This window comes from Triturus cristatus, chromosome 2_1, assembly GCF_964204655.1.
Source record: "Triturus cristatus chromosome 2_1, aTriCri1.1, whole genome shotgun sequence".
NCBI classification, from domain to species: domain Eukaryota; kingdom Metazoa; phylum Chordata; class Amphibia; order Caudata; family Salamandridae; genus Triturus; species Triturus cristatus.
The window spans coordinates 902,448,795-902,466,875 of record NC_140581.1 but is presented as its reverse complement, the minus strand read 5'-3'; the positions used below and the strand labels follow the sequence as shown (position 1 = coordinate 902,466,875).

The 18,081-nt window shown below is 43.4% G+C and overlaps 1 protein-coding gene across 1 annotated transcript in view; it reads right to left on the bottom strand.

Annotated features, from left to right (window-relative positions):
• SLC28A3 (solute carrier family 28 member 3) overlaps positions 1-18,081 on the bottom strand; it is a 312,588-nt gene that overhangs the window by 83,944 nt on the left and 210,563 nt on the right. Inside the window, exon 8 of the mRNA XM_085633118.1 lies at positions 12,947-13,024. Coding sequence (XP_085489244.1) covers positions 12,947-13,024 — 78 coding nt within the window. The remainder of the gene's footprint in view (positions 1-12,946; positions 13,025-18,081) is intronic.

Below are 18,081 nucleotides of genomic sequence, written 5' to 3'. Positions count from 1 at the left end.
TTTAGATCAAAAAAACGACATGATAAATGGGTGGAGAGGCCTTGTGAGATTTCTACCTTATATACCCATTCCCAATACATTGTTTTCAGCTTTTCCTTAGATGGGAAAACAGCATTTGCAGGGTCTTTCCAAAGTTCAATCAAGCCTATGCTACCCAGGAGAGATTTAATCCCATGCAGCCATGGTATTTTGTGGAACCTATCAGATTCTATTAAATCCACAAAGCCACTCCAATTATGGACAAGTTCACCTGTACACCAAAGCCGACGCCAATAAAGTATTGGACGGAGCTTCACAAGATGTTCAAGTGGCTTTTTGCCAAGGTCCAATAATAGAGGTCGCAATGGTGTGCTAGAAGGGAGATTTGTAATCTTGCGTAAAAACACATTTTCTAGCACCATCAGGCTGTTCAGATTACCAAAGCCCCAGAGCTCAGCCCCGTAAAGGCATGAGCTCAAAACCATCGTCCCATAGACTTCTAATACTGGAGAGATTGGTTTTGTAAATGAGGTTTTGAATCTAGAGAGAAGGACACCTGATTTTTGCTTGTGTATTAATGCGGCACAATCTAGTTGGCAGCCCCAACGCATATCTTTCTGCAGTGTTATGCCCAGGTATGTAAATGAGGAAACCTCCTCCAAGGGTAGCTTATTCATATAGATTCTTCCTTTATAAGATTTGTGAGCATTAAATGACATGAACTTCGTTTTTTCCGGTATTAACTTCCAGGCCCCTCGCTATGCAGAACTCTTCAAAACACCCAAGAGCCTTTTGTAGGCCACTTGGGGTCTTGGAAATAATCAACGTATCATCCGCGAACATGAGGATGGGGATACGTACTCCTGCCAGTACCGGCGCGTCGGTGGGGGTCAGCGAGAGGAAATCGGCCACCCCGTTGACAAAGAGCGAGAACAGAGTCGGTGCCAAAACGCACCCCAGCCGCACGCCCCTGCCAACCGGAAAGTCCTCTGTCACCTCACCCACACCCCCCCAACGCACCCGGGCGACATTTCCCTCATGCAAGCGGATAACCACGGTGAGAAGTTTAGGTGCAATACCCATTTCTCTCAGAACCTGCCAGAGCTTTCTGCATGGGACCAGGTCGAAAGCCGCTTTTAGGTCCACGAACACCGGATATAAGGCGCCTTTTCCTAAGACCACCGTCTTCCAATACAAAATAACAAAACGGAAAACTTGGTCAATGATACTTATCCGAGATCGGAACCCTGCCTGCATTATCTTTCTCAGTCATGTGAGAATGAAGTCTGACATTCTCAGTAAAACATGTACATCCAACAAGGGCAGAGACTGTCAGTTGATTCCTTTGTGTTCTACTGCAGCTTCCCAGAGTGCTCTAAAGAACAACTAGAGCGCTAACAGTCCTACTTATGACAAACGTATTCCCTACTGAGGAGACTGTAGTAAATGAGGAAATTAGGAAACATCATAACAAATAAGTCTCCCAAAATGGCCACCAGAGACAAAAGAGCCCAAATGTAGCCCAAATATCACCCAGATGTAGCCCAAGTATAGCCCAATGACAGAATGTCCCAGAGTGTTCTAACGAACAACTAGAGCGCTAACAGTCTTACTTATGATAAAAGTATGGAACACCTGAAGCCATCTTGAATGGAATAAAGTGGTAACACTTAAAACATTTAATTTACAAAGGAACACAATGAGGGGATTCATTTTGCCATAGAAATTATGATTAGTGCTGCAGAAAGAAATATTAGGGCACATTTTGACTTCTCAAATCCTCTTCTATGTCATAAAAAAATTCTGACATGCAGACTGAAACATGCACTTTGAATACCAGCAGCAGACTTCCCTGGTGAGCAGTAGCTTTACTACAGTGATCTAATGAGCAACTAGAGTGCTAACATTCAGAATTTATGGCAAATGTGTGACACATCTGAATGCCTTCTTGATGGAACCAAGTAAAAAACTGAAAGTATTTCCTACTGAGGAGACTGCAGTAAATGAGGAAATTAGGAAACTTCATAACAAATAAATCTCCCAAGATGGCCACCAGAGACAAAAGAGCCCAAATGTAGCCCAAATATCACCCAGATGTAGCCCAAGTATAGCCTAATGACAGAATGTCCCAGAGTGTTCTTAAGAACAACTAGAGCGCTTACTGTCTTACTTATGACAAAAGTATGGCACACCTGAAGCCATCTTGATTGGAATAAACTGGTAACACTTAAAACATTTAATTTAAAAAGGAACACAATGGGGGGGTTCATTTTGCCATAGAAATTATGATTAGTGCTGAAGAAAGAAAAATTAGGGCACATTTTGAGTGACTTCTCAAATCCTCTTCTATTTCATTAAAAAATTCTGATATGCAGACTGAAACATGCACTTTTAATACCAGCAGCAAACTTCCGTGGTGAGCAGTAGCTTTACTACAGTGATCTAATGAGCAACTAGAGTGCTAACATTCAGAATTTATGGCAAATGTGTGACATATCTGAATACCTTCTTGATGGAATCAAAGTAAAAAACTGAAAGCATTTCCTACTGAGGAGACTGCAGTAAATGAGGAAATTAGGAAACTTCATAACAAATAAATCTCCCAAAATGGCCACCAGACACAAAAGAGCCTAAATGCAGCACAAATATCACCCAGATGTAGCCCACATGTAGCCCAATGACAGAAGTGTGCAAAACACTTATTTTCTGTGTATTTGCAGTTTTATATAGTGCAGACTAGTCAGGTATTGGAATGCTTTACATGAGCATTGGTTACATCACACAAGATCAAATTAATTTTGGTTGTAGACATGGGGAGATTAAGTGATTTGACCACAATCACAGAATGTTGAGCTGAAGCAGAAACTCCAACCTGGTTCCCCAGTTGCAAAGTCTGCAGCTCTGGAAGTAACACCACATCCTCTCACCAAGGTGCAACATTTAATCAAGTGGTCAACTGGATAAAAAAACATAAAGATTACAAATAATTTAAAAGTTCTTTGTCGCTATTTGAAAACTCAGAAAATATGTCCTCATTTTAGTTTTTTAGAGCACTAACCATAATTTTGATGCAAATAAGACCCTCTCATATATGTAATTTCTAAAGGAAATACTCTAGATATTACAGTTTTGATTACATCAAGATGACGTCAGGCGTTCCAAACTTTTGTAATAAATATAGAATGTTAGCAATCTAGTTGTTCATTGGGATACTGTTGAGAGGCAGAGGCCAGGGGCACGGACTCTGAAAATTGAAGGCAGGTAGGAGAGTGCAGAGGCAACAATTTGACCACACTGGGCAGGCAGGAAGGGCAGTGGCAGCACAACAGACTATGGAGGGCAGTGGAAAGGGGGGCAGGGACAACAAACCAACAATACAGGACTGGCAAGAGAGGCTGTGGCAATATAATAGACCATTGTGGGCAGAAGGAAGAGGCAGTGGTAGTACAACCATACATGCCAACAGACCCATTTCAGCCAGGAAACGTCCAATGTTTTTAAGCTCAAATGGGCTTTATTTGATCTGTCTCCTGTCTACAATCTCCTCTTTTTCAATGTAACTCAAAGGGGAAAATCAATACCCCAGTTTTTTTGTAAAATCTCCCTCTTACCAAGTTCAAAATGTTCGCAAGTATGGTACATTGAATCATGGTAGGCAGGAGGAATTGGGGTTGGGACATGGACTCGGATAACAGAGGACAGGAGGGACATGGAGAGGTGCACCAAACTGACCCTACAGGGCAGGCATCAGGGTTTGCAGCAGCACAATACACCCCACAGCGCATGCGGGACGGGAGTGCAGCACAACAATCCATAGAAAGCAATAGGGAGGGGACAGGACCATGCACATGGACAACAGAGAACAGATGGGAAAGAGGCAATGGTAGCTAGCTGACCATAATGGACAGACAGGAGAGAAAGCTGCAGCATAACAGACCATAAAGGGCAGGAGGGACAGATCAGGGGCATTACAATGGAACAGGAAAGCCAGGAGGGAGGGAATAGGGGGTCTGCACATGGAAACAGAGGGCTGGGGGCAAGGTGGCAGGGCAGGAGCAGCAAGATGACCATGGAGGTCAGGCATGATGGGCACTAGAAACAAGACACACCATGGAGAGCAACAATGAGACTATGGTGGCATACACACAGACCATGGAGGGAAGGTGGGAGGGGTTCAGGGGCAGCTAGCTGACCACACAGGGAAGGTGGGAGGGGCCATGGCAGCAAAGAAGACCATGCATGGCAAGCGGGAGGGTTAGTGGCAGCACAATGGCTATGATGGGCAAGAAGGTGGGTGCAGGGGCATGAACAAAGGACCATGGAGGATAGAAGGGAGGGTCAGGACCTGGGCACAGACAAGAGAGTTCAGGGGAAGGGGCCTCACAACAGACCGCGCGGGGCAGGCAGGAGGAGCAGTTGCAGCACAACAGATCAGGGAGGGCAGAAGGGTGTGGCAGTAAAATGGACCATGGAGGAGAGGAGGAAGGGGATAGGGGCATGGCATGTGGACAGGCAGGGTGGAGGTGGCAGGGACAGGTTACAGTCATCTGACAATGCGAGGCAGGTGGGAGGGGAGTGGCAGCTCAACAGAACACTCAGAGTAGATAGGAGTGGCAGGTCCATGGAACATAGTGGGCAAAAAGGATGGAGCAGGGGCATGCCCAAAGACATCGGAGGGAAGGGGGAAGGAGAATAGGAGCAGCAAGCTAAGCACAGAGGCTAAGCAGGAGGTCAATGATGGGCCATAGAATTGGGCAATGGAGGGCAGGAGGAGTGGACTGGTACATCATGCTAAATGGAGGGCAGTGGCAGCACATCAGACCATGCATGGCAGGAGGGAGGAGGCTAGTCCATGGATTCAGACAACAGAGGATAGGGAGGAGGTGGATGGGGCAGCAAGCTAACTGTTCAGAGAAGATGGGTATTAGGAACTTTATTGTTTTTAAAATGTGTGTCTGTGCGAACTGCTTAATATATGAACAAGTATGCAGCATAATCTCACTTTTATTCAGGAAGAAGAGGACATTTGTGACTGTGACTCCGGGCTCACTTGGCAGAAACAGCCCCTTACCCTCCACCCCCATTGCAAAATGTAATGCCCGTGAAAAGGGTAGGTGGACGCAGTGTTATATAGAACATAGTCCTGAGAGCACGATTGAAAATGAAAACTAGATGTAGTATCTGGTATAAACTATGCACCAAAAAGTGTGATATAAGATGAACCGGGGCGTGAAATATAATATGCAATACATTGTGCGCAATGACAGATTCATTGGAGAGCGCGAGATAGCACAGGCACTAGCGCGTGCTATGCGATATGCGCCTTGGAGTGTAATATGCACAGGGCAGTGTTGTGTAACATAACTAGTCTCTAAAGTTGTAATATAAAATATGTGCTGGGGAGTGTAACGTTGCATATGCACTGTGACAAAGATATGGATCCCAGATTGTAATATGTATGGCATAGCGCTGTGCGTTATAACATACACATCGAGGAAGGCACGTTAGATGGGGCAATATAACCCGTGCGAAGGCAAGTGTGGCATGACATATTCACGGGGTGGTGTTACAGTGCACATGGGCTAGAGAGTGTCATAGCATACGCACTAGCTGGTGGAATACAACACAGAGGTGTGAGGCAATCGGCGGGCACTGGTGGGTGTAACACAGCATTGGGCTCAGCCAGGAGCACGCTGTGACTCTCAAGTGAGGTTCGTCTCCTTTCCAGAGAGTAAAATAAAAAGTATTACACATCCGGCGGTGGATGTGTTTTTTATTAACCGTGAGGGAGGTTTCTTGCATAGTTTGGTTGAATTTTTGTCGAATCCCCTTTGAATGGCTTGGTGTGCGTGTATATTAAATGTGCCCGTCAATAGCTACCCATGTTTGTATAAATAAACAACAAGGGTGTCTACTTGGAGAGTACCCACCGGCGGGGGCGCCGGGATTAGGCATGGTAGGGCGTCAGACACGTCAGAGCTTCACTAGCGGTGTAAATACATTCCATGTGGATTCATTCTATGCATAGTTGCCTTTTAATGAATATCCCGCAAATCGTCATGGTGATAGGTACATACTGTTTGTCCAGCATGTCCTAGGTGTTTCTATAAATGTATATATTTTTAAAATAATAAAAAACAAAGGCTGGCCCCGGAGGATGGGGTCCCCGGAGCCATAAAGGCCTGAGGAGGGGGGCAACGCAGCCCCCTCCTAACGAATTTAAATAAAAAAAAGGCCATGAACCGGGTGTTGGGATCCCCGGGGCCGATTAAGGCCCTGGGAGGGCCAAATTTATTTTTTCAACAAAAAAAATTAGGGTGCAGGCCCTGGGGGATGGGGTCCCCAGGGCCAGTAAATTAGAAAAAGAAGGGGGGCCACACAGCCCTCCTTCTTAAAAAAATAAAATAAATAAAAGACCGGCATCGCGCTGGAGGCCACCCCCCCTCCTTGCAGCACTCTGCAAACGCGCCCCCTGGCCAGTTGTAAGTTGGGGAATTAACTAGCCCAACAGGTATCTCCAGTGTGCGCCAGGGAGCTGAGTTGCAGACAGGTGTTCTGAGGCCACGCCCCTTTTTACACCTCTATGCAACGCAGCTCTGTGGCGCTTACTGGAGGTACCTAGTGGGCTAGTTTGACCCTAGGGACCCTTAGGATTCGAGGGGACTTAATCTCTCAACTTAGAACGGCCGCAGGGCGCGTTTACACAGTGGTGAAGGGAGGGGACGGGGCCTGAGGTGACGTGTGCAAACACGCCCTGTGGCGCGTTTTAAGTTGGGGAAATAATTCCCTTTCAATCCTGAGGGACCCTGGGGGCCAACTAGCCCACCAGGTGCTTCCAGTAGGTGCCACTGCACTGCGTTGCAGAGAGGTGGTGCAGGCCGTGCCCCTTTTTACACCTCTCTGCAATGGCGCTTACTGGACGTACCTAGTGGGCTATTTTGCCCCTAGGGATCCTCAGGATTCAAGGGGACTTAATCTCCCAACTTAAAAAACGGCCACAGTGCATGTTTACAAAGTGAGTAAGGAAGGGGACGGGGCCTGAGGTGACGTGTGCAAACACGCCCTATGGCGCGTTTTAAGTTGGGGAAATAATTCCCCTTCAATCCTGAGGGCCCCTGGGGGCTAACTAGCCCACCAGGTGCTTCCAGTAAGCGCCACTGAGCTGCGTTGCAGATAGGTGGTCCAGGCCGTGCCACTTTTTACACCTCTCTGCAACGCAGCTCTCTGGCGCATACTGGAGGTACCTAGTGGGCTAGTTGGACCCTATGGACCCTCAGGATTCAAATTAACTTAATCTTCCAACTAAAAACGTCCACAGGGCGTGTTTACACAGTGGTGAAGGGAGGGGACGGGGCCTGAGTTAACGTGTGCAAAGAAGCCCTGTGGCTCGTTTTAAGTTGGGGAAATAATTCCCCTTCAATCCTGAGGGCCCCTGGGGGCTAACTAGCCCACCAGGTGCTTCCAGTAAGCGCCACTGAGCTGCGTTGCAGAGAGGTGGTCCAGGCCGTGCCACTTTATACACCTCTCTGCAACGCAGCTCTGTGGCGCATACTGGAGGTATCTAGTGGGCTAGTTGGACCCTAGGGACCCTCAGGATTCAAATTAACTTAATCTCCCAACTAAAAACGGCCACAGGGCGTGTTTACACAGTGGTGAAGGGAGGGGACGGGGCCTGAGTTAACGTGTGCAAACAAGCCCTGTGGCGCGTTTTAAGTTGGGGAAATAATTCCCCTTCAATCCTGAGGGACCCTGGGGGCCAACTAGCCCACCAGGTGCTTCCAGTAAGCACCACTCCGCTGCGTTGCAGAGAGGTGGTCTAGGCTGTGCCCCTTTTTACATCTCTCTGTGGCGCTTACTGGAGGTACCTAGTGGTCTAGTTGGACCCTAGGGACCCTCAGGATTCAAGGGGACTTAATCTCCCAACTGAAAACGGCCACAGGGCATGTTTCCACAGTGGGGAAGTGAGGGGACGGGGCCTGAGGTGACGTGTGCAAACACGCCCTGTGGCGCGTTTTAAGAGGTAGTTTTAATCCCCTGCCCTAGTATGTACTAGGGGCTTACTGAGGAGGTCATGCTGATCACATGGGGACCCCAACGCATAGTGTTCCCTAGTGTATGTAGGTGTTTTCACTGTATTCTGAGTGTCTTTTAACATAGCACTGGCTCTAGGACTGGTTAGTCAGACTCAGTTACCACCAGTATCCGTCTGAAAATGTTGAGGGTACAGGATGATTTTGCAACAAGGCTTCTTTCTGCTCTTCTGTTTGTTCTTTCTGCACGTTATCCTTCTTCCTGCACTTTTCTTCGTCTTTGAGGACTTCTGTTGCTTCTTTCTGCATTTCTTTTTTTCTTTCTGTGCGTTTTTTCTTCTTTCTTCACATGTCCTATCTCTGTAGGCATAGTTAGAAATTAGCATTTAAAAAACCATTGAAATTCACTGAAAAAACCATAGGTTTCAGGCACATTATAGTTAGGAATTAGCATTTAAAAAACCTTAGAAATTCACTGAAAAAACCATAGGTTTCAGGGGCGTTATAGTTAGCTGGACTTTTCACTCGTACAAAACCATTGAAATTCCCCCGTTATAGTTAGTTAAGCTAACTATAACTCGCTCGCCCGCAATGCACTGCTGATGACGTCACATATTACATCACTCATGACATGGTCAGTGACATCACTCATGACATCACTGATGACATCTCAAATGACATCACTAATGACATCACTGATGACATCATCCTTGTGATAGAGTGGCAGACCTCCTCTTCCCCTAATATAACCTTTGATACACACATTCAAAAATAGAAACTACAATGTTCAAAACAATGGACATACCAATACCAGTTACAACAACCTATTCAGTAATTCTAAGATCCACATACACATCCACTCATTCACCAACAGTCCTATACAGTCACTCATACATGTACTCACTCATCATATGTACTCACACACCTGTACATCCTGTTACACAACGCCAATCATCCATAGAGTTACTCACACACATAGTCACTCATGTTAATAAAGAATCAAACATCCATTTACTTGCATATACAGTTATACACACACCACCACACTTACTTCTACAGAAACTTACACATACTTAGTCTTTTAAACAATCACTTATAGAAACACATACTTATTCATACAGGAACTCTTTCAATCTCTCACTCTCAAATATACTCACTTATATACACCAATAGTCACATATACTAGTTTAAAACATATGTAGTTACTCATAAAGACACTATTGAGACAGTCTATCACTCACTAACACACCCATGCACAAACTCATCCACCCATACAGTCCTGCACACATGCTGTCTTCAACACATACAAACAGTGAGTCACTAATTCATGTACCTATGCACTACGTAACACCCCCACCGAACCATACAGACACTCAGACACTCATACTGATACTCAAAAAACCAACTGATAACCTATATAGACACTCATGTAGCTACTCACCAACCCATGCAGCCACTTATACACAAAGTGAGAGACTCATACAGATATTTACACATTTAAACATTACTCACTAAGCCATGTATTCACTAAGATACACTTAATCAGTCAGTTATACAATCAATTTTTCAAAAACAAATCATCCATTTAGACACTTATATACCCATTTATTCTTCCATCGACCTTGAGATATACATATATAAAACATATGTAATTTTCAGAAAAACACACATTCACTGGATGATGTCATCAGTGATGTCATTTGAGATGTCATCAGTGATGTCATGAGTGATGTCACTGACCATGTCATGGGTGATGTAATATGTGACGTCATCAGCAGTGCATTGCGGGCGCGCGAGTTATAGTTAGCTGAACTAACTATAACGGGGGAATTTCAATGGTTTTGTACGAGTGAAAAGTCCAGCTAACTATAACGCCCCTGACACATATGGTTTTTTCAGTGAATATATATATATATATACACACACACACACACACACAGACAGACACACCCGTCCATGTATACAGACATAGGAGGATGTGTGGATTTCTGTTTTATTCTTCTTCTGGATCTTGACATCTAGGCAGACTTCACTGTTTCTGATGGTATGCACTTGCCCACATTTAGAGAGTTTTGATGCAAGAAGATGTGGAGTCTTAGTGGAAGCATGATGAAAAGACGTGTGGAATTAGCCCTCTCTCAAAATAAGAGTCAACAGAGAAATTGAAAGACATGGGTGTTATGAACTGATGTATTTCTTCCTGCTAAACACTTACTGCCACATTCAAAGCACATTTCATTTGAATGAGCATTGCTTAAGGAACGTGCCATACAGTAGTCTGCAGGAGATAAGCGTTTGCACTGGCATGCAGACCATAGACTGGGAGTACATCTCTTGATTTTACAGAGCACAGGCATTTGATCATGTGGCTCTAACCCCATGACTGCCAGTACAACTTTCTGTTTCTACCCTATGTTGGTCTTTTGTAGTCTCAAACCTCCTTTTTTGTTTTTCGTACAGAACTTGAGTTGTCTTTTTACATTTTATTGTTATCATTTATATTGCAACCCAAAGCAGAAGGGCTGTAATGCTATTCAAATATTAATCCACCCTCTGAGGCTTGAATGTTCTAAATTAGGAGGGAGCAACAGAAAAGCCTGTGCCATGAGGAATTCTACTGAAGATCTCAGCATTTCAATAGTGCCTTGCAAACATCAAATACATTTTCAAGAAGTATATATGTGTATACTAAATATTACTGCTACAATCTCCTTGCCTTATGCTTAGTCTCAAGCACATCATTATTTTTGGACCCATCTAAAACAGTACCTAAAAAAGCAACTCCCCACCATACATAACTTGTATGCAAGTACTTTCTTGTTGAACCATGCACACATCCCCTTTGTGCCATCTGTATTGAATTTCTGTCCTTTTGTTTGCAAGTGTCTTTAAAGCTGTCCTTGTGTGTGATACCCCTGAGTCATGCAACCTGCTGGTACCATTCAGATCTAGGGGCCAGATGTACAACCAGTTTTTACATGCGCAAACGAGTTTGCGACCCGTTTGCGCATGCAAAAACCTACATGGCCAATGTACTAAGACTATTTTGAGAGTTACAAAAAAATGTGACTCGCAAAATAGTGTTTTGCAACTCGCTATTAGGAAGGGGCATTCCCTTCCTAATAGCGACTCACAAGCCATGTATGAATGTTTTCCGCCCTCTTCAAGAGGGTGGTAATGGAGTCGCAAATGGGAAGGGATCCCAAGGGGACCCCTTCCCCTTTGTGACTGGCTCTAAAAATAATTTTTAAGGGCAGGCAGTGGTCCCGGGGACCGCTACCTGCCCTTAAAAAATTAAACAAACATGTTTCATTCTTTTTTTTTTAAATGCATCTTGTTTTCGTTTAACCCCTTGTGTGCCACGCCCTTTCCCCGCCCTGTGCCGGCCGTTGCATTAGCGGGCGGGGTTCATGACGAGCTGGACTCGTCATGGGCACAGCGCAACCGCGGCCCATGACGAGTCCAGCTCGTCATGGGCACACAAGGGGTTAAGGAAAACAGGCTGCATTAAAAAAAAACTGCTTTATTGAAAAGCAGTCCCAGACATGGAGGTCTGCTGAGCCCAGCAGGCCACCATTCCTGGGAGGGCCAGCCATTCCCAATGGGGTCGCAAATTGCGAGTGGCTCATTAATATTCTTGAGCTTTGCATTTTGCGACCGCATTGGGAATCGCTAACAGTATCTCTGACACTGTTGTACATTGGCTTTTGCGACTCGCAATGTTTCGCAATTTGCTAGCCGCAAAAACCAAGGGTCGTACATCTGGCCATGCTTAACTTGTGTGAATATTCTGAATTCATTATTTCTTGATTTTCACTAATTTTTGTTCTGAAACAGCACCAAAAATTATCTTGCCTTCTATTTCAGAGAAGTCAGTTTCTGGTCTATGTGGTACACAGCTTGAGTACCAGTACCACACCCAGTAGTAGAATGACTTACGAATCTGTTAGCTTGCAAAGCATTGAGCTGTGAAATGTTTCTCCATTTTTCAATACTTGTTAATTTCTATAGCTTATTCTGCAATATTTGCCAAATATTTATTCTACTGCTAACATTTGCGGCAGGCAAGGTGCCTGGCATCGTGTGTTGAATTGGACTTTTTGTCCTGGTGACCATCATCCTTAAGTGACCCACAATGTGTTTGCAATTTCTATTTTTGGTTCTCAATTGTAGAATACACCTCACATAAATTTGTGGTCTGAATTGGATCATTTTAATGTCTGAATGGATCTTAAGATTCAGCTATCTTGAATAGGGGAGGCATTTGTGTTATTATTTTTCTTTTTTCCAAGCTTTGTCACATGCCCCCTCAAGATCTCTAAAGCTTCTCTGTGCTTCGCTGAGTAAAGTTTTATTGCCCCTTAAAATAAAATATGTTTCAAAATTGATAAAGCACAGTGCACTTTCAGAAGTCCACAATTGTTGTAATACATATATAAGTAGATGTTATGGTACATCAGGCATCTTGGAGCTGACAATGAAGCTACCAACAAAGTGCCTGTCCATAAAAATGTACTGAGAATTTTAAGTTACAATATTGGATAAAAGATCACCCGCATCAATACATCCTCGGGGATTTCCGGAAAAACTGCTTGTTTTTTCATTTTAATAGCATTCCTGGTCAGTGGTGTAATGCTAAATGTTGGGGCTCCCCCGCAGAATATGGTGAGGGGCCCCTGAGTATCCCATATATCACAGATATTCATTGTTTTGGGGATTGAGTGGGAGCCGCTTGAAGAGTTGGGGGCCCCCTGACATTTCGGACCCACCTGTGCCACAGGGGCTCTTCTGTTACGCCCCTGTTCCTGGCTTCTACTTCTGCACACTTAGAAATTTCATCAAATTAGTAAAGGATAAAAGAAAATGAAAACATATTCAATACATATGATCTCGCCTTTAAACTGCAAACAACCAATGACATATTATGTGAATCTTACCTTGAAGGCAAAAAAGTGATCCATATATTTGTCACCAAACACAAACTTGGCACCTGTGTCAGAATACTCCAGGAATGTCTGATGAAAAAAAGAAACACAGAGTTTGAATTTCAAGTTTTTCTAGGAAAAGAGGTCTATCAGTGATTCTGAAGAAGTGTTTAACACAAGGAGCTTCTCTAACAAATATACTGTTTGCAATGCGATACAGATGTTTTCATAAGACACAAGTACCCTACATTCCCTATTGGGTGGAAAATTAGTCCAAGAAAGGTCTTCACATGGTCAGAGTAAATAATCAATCAATCAATCAGGGTTCTTATAGAGCACGGCTAATCACCCGTTAGGGTCTCAAGGCATGGGAGGGGGGGGGCGTTTGTGAAGTTCAGTCGAAGAGCAAATAGAGACAAACTTCGACGGTGATATGTCAAGACAAGGCAGCTCTTCTACTCTCGGATCATCTGATCACGGACACGCCTTCAAGCTTCTGACAGCACTGAAAGAAGCAATTGATGTGGAAATTGGAGTGTGTTCAAAATGTACTAACTTTACATTTGTCGAGTTATTGTCATTACTATATATACGCTAAGCTTTAAATGTTGCATCCATCAGTGTGATTTGTTTTGCCTTTGAGCTTCGGTGGATCTGGCCCTTCATTTCTTTCCTTCCGTCTGATATGGTCACAGAGATAATGATGTTGCAATTGCCCTAACATTACATCATTTTTGTAGCAGTTCTGTTGCAACACTCAAGTAACAGTGTCTTTATTTTTTTTTAAATCACAGGCGAAGGGTTATCACATGCTCTTTTTCTCCTTAATTACCTAAAACGCCATTAGTTCTCTTTTACAGCGAGTGGTGCATCTTGTCTGATCCCACATTCGCACTTCCACTTAAAAAGTAGTGCACTTTAGTGCCAGGAATGGTGGGCTAATGCTTTACTTTGCCCATGCTCTTTTTCTTCCATTCTTTACCCTTTTTTATAATTAAGTCATCTTTGTGTCTTTCATCTATTTCTGTACGTTTCATCAATTCTAAGCTAATAGTATACTGCTCATTGTGCCAAGAATCCTTTTTCCTGTGATCTAAAACTAAAAGGGATATCTATACTTGTTCTAATTACAGTCATCTTTTTATTGCAAGCATATGCCCCCCACTTTTAGATGACACAATGTTTTTTTAATTTCTTCATTCAATTTTTGCGTGCAATTAAAAAATAACCACCAAACTAGTTTTATTATGTATACATCTTTCAGTTTAAATGTTCAAGATACCCAATATTAGGATATGAAATGTATTTATAACATTTTAAAACATTTTAAAACGCTTTAAAAGATATGTGTATATTTTTAACAATCACAATTTTTTTAAAAATTTGCTTCAAAACTGAATCCATAATTTTGTGACAGGATTTGTGCAGAAAGTAATAATTTTACCCATTTAACTAGTATTTTCTGATTGTTTTCTGCTAGAAGAATCTACTTTTAATAGTATTGAGATTAGTTTCTGTGGGAATTGTCTCTTTAGACAAACCGGGAAAGTATTTAAAGTACTGCAAGCACGACAAATTCATTTTCAATAGTTGCTTTGCGCAATGCAAAAACATTATTTCAAATATACATTTAAAAGAAAATAAAAAGTCATATAAAACAGCATATAAACAGCAACTGTTTGTAATTGCTTATAAAGTTGAAAATGTCAGCAAACAAACTCTAGCAAAATGGCAGCTGGCCTAATATGTACATATCTTAATCAGTGTTCTCTTTTTTACTCTAAGTCAGTGATGTTAGATAGTGCTTTTAATTGAAATAGAGCTACAGATGCAAATCCATTTAAATGCGTTCAAAATCTGAATTGCAATTGCAAAGTGAGCTTATTTTTTGACTGGATTTAATACCAATGAAAGAGGAAATGACACTATTTTTGAAAACAAATGAAAACGGAAACAGTGCATCGGAAGACATTTTATATCATGTTGGTGGATGTGCTTTCCTGCAAAACTGTTCCATGTTTCTGATGAGGAACCAAAATGCGACTTCTGCCTTTGTTGGACGAAAGATACTTTTTAGCAGTTTCCTTATGCATGTAAATATTTCTGCATATGTGACGTTACAGCTTTCTAGAAGTACTCATGGAGCCAAAATTACATAAAATAAGGCACCCAGATATAAAGAGAGAGGGGGCCATTAATTCCCTGCGTATGGCTCACAGGTAAAGTTCCTGATTCTATGGATCAAAAATAGGATTTTATGCAGGGAAAGTCTTATGTTTGTTCACCTTAGATAAATTTGGATACACACATTGCTGAATCTGGTATACTAGTTTATTTTCTTGTTTAAGAGTAATGATATAGTATGATCTCTAAATGGATTTCCAGTAGCTTCTTTTACGTACAGTTGTCAGTGAAACATTTGACGCATAGGGCCTCATTTTGATGGCGGTCGGATGAGCGTCTGACCGCCTTGTTTCAGGCACGAGACTGTCTGACAAGGAGTTGGTGGGCCCGACAGCCCAATTATGATGCGACCGCCACGGAGGCGGTCGTAAAATGCTGTTTAGCATTGCGGCTTAAGCAGCGGCCCAGGAAGAGGGCCGCTGCACAAGCCACAATGGTAAACACCATTTTTCAAACATCAATGGACATGTGCCGGGCACAATATGCTGCCTGGATGTTTATAGTGGAGGCCCATATGGGACAGGGACTCTGCTTGAGGCCGCAAAGTCCCTTTCAGACAACCTTTCCATGGCAGTCGAACTGCCCTGGTAAGGCTGTTGGAAAGGGACTTCGTAATCTCTATGGCGGTGCCTGCGCAGGCACCACCTTCATTGTAGGGTTTATGATCTGATCAACGCTTCCTGACAGGCTCCTTGAGCCTGTTAAAAGCATTGTCAGTCCCTCCGAACACTGTGGTCCAACCAACCACATCAAAATGCGGCAGTCGGACCGTTATGCTGGATGTCAGCATGACCGCCACCGTCTAGGTCTCACCGACATCATAATCAGGCCTATAATGATCAGACTTGGCAAGGCACATATGCAAACTCCCTAGTGCACAGCTGTATGGTATTGTCATTGCATTTACACGTGCCTTAATGCCCCTGACGAGCCCTTGAAGAACTTAAATTGGTGTACAAATAATTAGAATTATTAAGAAGTTCAAATAAGTCACAGAAGCCATGGCAAAACCTTCATGGCAAGCAATTTATATAAAATTGGTTTTGTAGTGATTTCCTGATTTTATTGGGTGGGATATATTTAAAAATAAACCTCTTAATATTTCGATCTGGGACAGACTGCCGTAACCCTGGAGGAGACGCAGTACAAAAACTTAAAAAACTAAAATAAACAATCACAACAATATGGTTCGTGAAAATGTTTTAAGTTATGTCATGTTATGTTAATTGGCTTATATAGCGCATGAATCACCCCCGGAGGGGTATCTCGGCGCTTGCAGAGTTGCAAAAGAAAGTGTGGTGGTATGTTATGCCAAGAAGAGAGTGGATTTCAGGGCCTTTCTGAATTTCAAATAATCCGGGCATTGTTTTAAGGGCAGGGGGAGCTGGTTCCATATTAGGGGAGCCTGATAGGAGAAGGCTTTTCCTCCTGTTCGTGTTGTTTTTATCCTGGGGATTTAAAAAAAACAAAAACATTTTTTATTATTTATTAATTGTTAACAAAAGATGTAAATTTGCACGTTTCCCATTAACAATGTAAATTGCAATCACATTCCAAAACATCTAAGAACTTCGTCAGAGTGAGTATGCACCAAATAATTCTTCAGTGGTAATTACCTTTCTAACATTATTCTCACACATTTCCAATTGTCTCTTCTTCAGATGTTTCCCCAGACTGTGCCCCAGCAGGCTCACAGATGTATCCCCTAAATTTATTCCACCCTCCCCATATTGTAGTCCATTTGCTCGGACACCCTCAGTTAATATACACTGATTTTTCAATCATCATAACACCATCCATGTCATTACACCAAGGTGCAATCGTCGGTACTTCCTCCGAACCCCATCTTTGTGCGATGTTCCGCTTTGCGACCATGATCCCCAGTGTAACCCACACCTGAGCCAAGAGCGTAAGATCATTTGACTCCCACACGTTTAGTAGGCAACTCCTGGGTTCTGGCAGCAGTGATATTTCCTCCACCTGTGAGATTGTCCACATAACCCTGGCCCAGTATTTCGCAATTCTTGGACATTCCCACAACGTATGGAAAAAGGTTCCCTCATTCCCACACCTCCTCAAACAGTAAGGATGAGAAGCTTTCCCAATTTTACATAGGAGGACTCTAGTGTAGTAAGTACGATGCAGTATTTTGAGCTGTACCAGCCTGAGCCTCGAGGTGATGCTCACCTCCCGTGGGGATGCCGTTGCATCTTGCCAATCAGCATCTTCCAGTTCTCCAACATCTCTTGACCACTTTCTCATAAGTACCTTTGTGGGGTCTGGTAAGTTATTGACTAGCTTTCGATATGTGAATGAAGTAGCTCGCTTGTGCATAATCTGTTAGTAATCTATCTTCTAGAGGGGTAGCTTCCGGAACCTTAGCTCCGGCTGGTATGACGGCTTGTAACGCGTGCTTAATCTGCAGGTAGCGAAACCTTTCTGATGCTGCCAGTTGGTATTGGTCCTTAAGACGCTCGAACAAGATTATTGCCCCTTTACTCCACATATTGCCCACTGTGGAGATGCCAATTGCATCCCATTGAGCGAATCCCTTGCTGTTACTAAGTCGCCCCAATCGTTTAGTGTCTCATAAGGGAGTAAGTTTGGTTATAACACCCCGCCAACCCAACTGATTATGTGCCTTGTGCCAGAGAACAATGGTGTGTTTTGTGGGACCAAGCAGAGAGGGGGTTCGCCTCTCGTTATATAGTGCCGACATCATTCCTTCTACCCCAAGTTCGTGTCTGTCAGCTTTAAAGGCAGGGTCCGCTTGTGGGGCATGTATCCATTGGTTAACGATCTTCAATTGGGCTGCCCAATAGTACAATTGTATATTTGGGAGCGCTATTCCCCCGTCATACCATCCCTTTACCAGTTTGCCCTGTGAAATTCGTGCTGGTTTGTTCCCCCATAGCAAACTAGAGACCTGAGCCTCCATTGCCTTGAAATAGCATGGGGGTACC